The following is a 4,124-nucleotide window of genomic DNA, read 5'->3' on the forward strand; positions in this document are numbered from 1 at the left end:
ACGGGGGGGGGGGGGCAATGCCTCTTGCTCTGAAGCTCATCCTGGGTTCTTATGGCTCCACAGATTCTCTGGATTGCTCCACGGAAACAATCGGAACACCTCCGACAGTATTGTTCCCACAGCTCCACCAGCTGGTATGTTTGTTCAACTGATGTTCTTTTTAGGAAGGAGCCCACATTTTAAAAGGGCCATTGGCACCTTTTCAGGATTAAACACAAATCCACCCCCTTCACTCTTTTGGGCATTGCTGTGTTAAGCTGTTTAAAGGGACTCAAAGCTTGCAACAGATGGGTGTTTTTTCCCATTCCCCCAAGAGCACTTGATGGAGAAAGGGAGGGCCCAGCAGGGGAAGGGAGGGGCTGCTGTTCGCCTCCCGTCAGGCTTTGCTTGCCTCTGTGTAAGACTGGGGGGGGGGGTGCAGAGGAGAGGGAGAGGAACAGTGGCGCCAGGCGATCTGTTTTTGCCCGAGCAATCAAGGGCATCAGCAAAAGCACCACACAGAGCTCTGCGCAGGCCCCCATCACCAGCTGGTGGCTGGGGCTTGGGCGCTTTGTGCACAGAGCTATGCAGTCCCTGGAAACCAGCTGATTCTTGCCCCTGGCAAGACCTGGCGCCCCTTTGCAGCTGTGCCTGCAAAGGCCCTTGGGTCCCCCTGGTGGGACGGTGGGCGTGGCTTGGCCAAAACATGCTTGCGGGCCACATGGGGAGGCCTGGTGCACAGAGTGCAGCTATTGCAGCAATGCTGTCAGGACTCTGTCTTGCAAAGGAAGTGAAACCTCAGGTCATACCAGCCCTGGAGGAAGCAGGAGCAGGCAGAAGGAGCCTGGAGAAACAAAGATTACCTGAGTTTGGGTTTGGCACAGAAGAGGCGTTGTGCAAAGCTGCCTGCCTGCCTCCTGCTGCTGCTCAGTGCAGTGTGATGATGATGATGATGATAAACTGTGTATTTAGTTAGTTCATAAGATTCATACACCACTTGAATGTAAAAGAAACCCCTCAAAGATAAAAAAATTAACAACATACCAAAGTTAACATGCATATTAAGATTACCTCCACTTTCTAAGCAAGTGTGGGCTTGTCTAAGCAAGAATATTTTTATCAGGTGCCAAAATGAATGAGTCCAGTGAAGGCGCCTGCTTGATTTCAATGGGCAGGGAGTGCCAAAGTTGAGGTGCTGTCACACTTAGGGCCTTCCCTTCCCAGTTGCTGCTGCTCAGGCATCCTTGAGGCCCCCCATGCTCTGAGACCAAAGAGCGCCTCCCCCAATATCAGCTGTTGCAAATATTGATATTGGTGGAATGCCCTCCCTGCGGATCTGCGTCTCTCTCACCCAGGTCTGGAGGAATTTTAAAACACTACTGTTCACACAGACTTTTGATGGCTGAAATACAGTTATTGGCGACTGTGAAAAAAGTAGCTGTGAGATGCAATTGCTTTTGTTTTACAATTTTTGTATAGTGTTTGTTGCCCTTTGGGAGGATAGAAATCAAATAAATGATCTCTAATAGTTATCCACCCCAGGGAATTAATCTGATTTGGTGTTGCTAGTTTGTTCTGTATAATTTTATGATATTTTAGTGATCTTATTGTACACTGCCATGGTAGTCTTTTAATGAGCTGGTGGTTAATAAATACTCATAATAAACAAAAAAATCCCTTTTAAAAAATGATCCCATTCTTTGAGGTTTCAAAACAGCACCGGTACTTGAAAACAATTGCTGAGGCCAAAATATTTTCTTTGTGCTATGAATGCATCATGGAATTCATGTGGTTACTAAGGCTAAATCTAGATAGACGGGTCCAAGGAATGCCTCAGTACATTCCTGGGCGCTGCTTCGTCTCTCCAAGCAGTTAACCCCTTTGTTCCCACAGCTGAGAAAGCAGATGGCGTTTATGCAGCAATTCACGTGGCCCAAGAAGAAGAGTTTTCTACATCTGAGGACTACAGAGTCCTCTATGATTACACAGCCCAGGTAAGCATCAAATCCCCCCCCCAGGTGCATAGAGCAGGGGTCAGCAAAGTTACTGCACCTCGGGACGGTGTCTCCAGCGCTGATCGCGCTGTGGGCTGGAGGGCGGGGGAGTACGTGCCCATACGTGTGGGCACATGCTATTTCCGGCACACTTCCGGGTTGGAGGAGCACCGAAAATAGCTTGTGCGCATGTGCACGGGCCTCCTCCGACCTGGATGTGCACCGGAAATAGCTTGTGCGCATGCGCAAGCATTATTTCCGGTGCTCCTCCATCCCAGAGGTGGATCAGATAAATGAGTCCCTCGGGCCTTATCCAGCCCATGGGCCTTAGTTTGGGGACCCCTGGCATAGAATCTGCTTAAACAAAATCAATATCAATCTGAACACAAACTCCAGGAGGTAAATGTGGTTTTATTTTTATTGGCTGATTGATTGAATGAATTGCCTTTAAGTGGAGGCCATGCACAGCTGACGTGCTCCCTCGCAGGCCGCTTTTGTGATCCCAAAAACAAGGATAAAAATCCTTTAAAAGCCACAAAGCAGTTCCAGTTAAACTATCCCAAGAAATGGGAGCTGCAGAGAGAGCTCTTGCCCTGATCTCTCTGCATGTAGTAGTAGTAGTAATTTTATTATTTATACCCTGCTTATCTGGCTGGGTATCCCCAGCCGCTCTGGGCAGCTTACAGCACATAAAAATTTGTAAAACATTAGACATTAACAATTTCCTGATACAGGGTTGCCTTTAGATGCCTTCTAAAAGTCAGATAGCTGTTTATCTCCTTTAGAGGGCGTTCCACAGGGCGGGTGCCACTACCAAGAAGGCCCTCTGCCTGGTTTCCTGTAACCTCACTTCTCAGAGTGAGGGAACCGCCAGAAGGCCCTTGGCGCTGGACCTCAGCGTCCAGGCAGAACGATGGGGGAGGAGACGCTCCTTCAGGTATACTGAACCAAGGGCGTTTAGGGCTTTCAAGGTCAGAGCCAACACTTTGAATTGCGCTCGGAAACGTACTGGGAGCTAGTGTAGGCCTTGAAGAAAAATCAGTGACAGGAGACATCAGCTGAAGCCCAGGAGCACAGCAGAACTACCTCGAGATCCCTTACTCCACACTCCAAGGCAAAGAGCCCGCGGGTAGGATTTCCTAAAGCCCCACTGCTATCAGAGCTGGTTCATGGGCAAAGTGACACGCCCCTGGCCTCACTGGGTGGCTGGGAGCAGGGCTGTTGGGTCCTGCTGTTCTCCACAATGCTGCAGATGGTCTTCATGTTGGGAAGTTGTATGGCAGCTCCATCAGCTGCTAGAGCTCCAGGTAAGGAAACGCTTTGTGGGCGCCAAAGTCACAAGTCAGCAATGAGCTCCGTCTGGGCGCCTGGTACCCAGAGCAGCTTTGGCTGCTGTGTATGTTCACAATTTGATTTGGGTCATGGTAACCAGGTTATAGAGTTTAGCATACATTAACGAAAAAGAAGGCCATCACCTGATTAAAGAAACGTGTTGATCTATCAACTAAGCTATAATTAATTGGTCAGTCACTTAATTTTGCTTAAGGTTGTGCTTGTTACTAAAATTAACATTCTGAAAAAGGGGGAAGAGGCTGGAGGGGCTCCTTGGCCCTTTATGGTATGCAGGGCCGGGGGGGGGGGGACTTCAAGGCCACAGGCTGATTGTGGCCCTCCGGGTCTCTTTACCTGGCCCTCCAAACTCTTCCCAGGCAACACTCCACTTCCCAGCCACTAGCTCTGCTTCAAACCTGGAATGTTTTTGCCTGGCATGAATGTGTCCTTGATATCCGATAACCTCCCTTGCTTGTCTGGAGTGTGTGTGTGTGCGCAGAAGCCTGTCTAATGTGCAAAGGAAAACTTTAGTCTTGGTACTCCACCCACTTTTGCCTCTGGCTGAGCAAGGTTCCCCACCCATCAGAGCACCTGCAGCAGCACCTGGGTGGGACTGGGCAGCTCCACTCCCAACTATAGGTGTGGGGAAAGCATGGACCAACAGCAGCAAAATGCTGTCTCCACCTGAAGAACTAGGGAATCAGGCAGAAGGGATCTGGCCTAGCCTTCTACCTGGGATGGTGATGGAGAAGCCTGGGACCTTCCAGCTGCTGCTGGAGCAAACCTCTCTTCAGTCCTCCATTTGTTCTCTTTTTCTAG

The 4,124-nt window shown here is 49.6% G+C and overlaps 1 protein-coding gene across 1 annotated transcript in view; it reads left to right on the forward strand.

Moving 5' to 3' along the window:
- PSTPIP1 (proline-serine-threonine phosphatase interacting protein 1) overlaps positions 1 to 4,124 on the forward strand; it is a 47,140-nt gene that overhangs the window by 38,216 nt on the left and 4,800 nt on the right. Inside the window, exons 13-14 of the mRNA XM_028744213.2 lie at positions 64 to 134; positions 1,873 to 1,973. Of these exons, the coding sequence (XP_028600046.2) occupies positions 64 to 134; positions 1,873 to 1,973 (172 nt within the window). The remainder of the gene's footprint in view (positions 1 to 63; positions 135 to 1,872; positions 1,974 to 4,124) is intronic.

Source organism: Podarcis muralis, chromosome 9 (assembly GCF_964188315.1).
Source record: "Podarcis muralis chromosome 9, rPodMur119.hap1.1, whole genome shotgun sequence".
NCBI lineage: Eukaryota > Metazoa > Chordata > Lepidosauria > Squamata > Lacertidae > Podarcis > Podarcis muralis.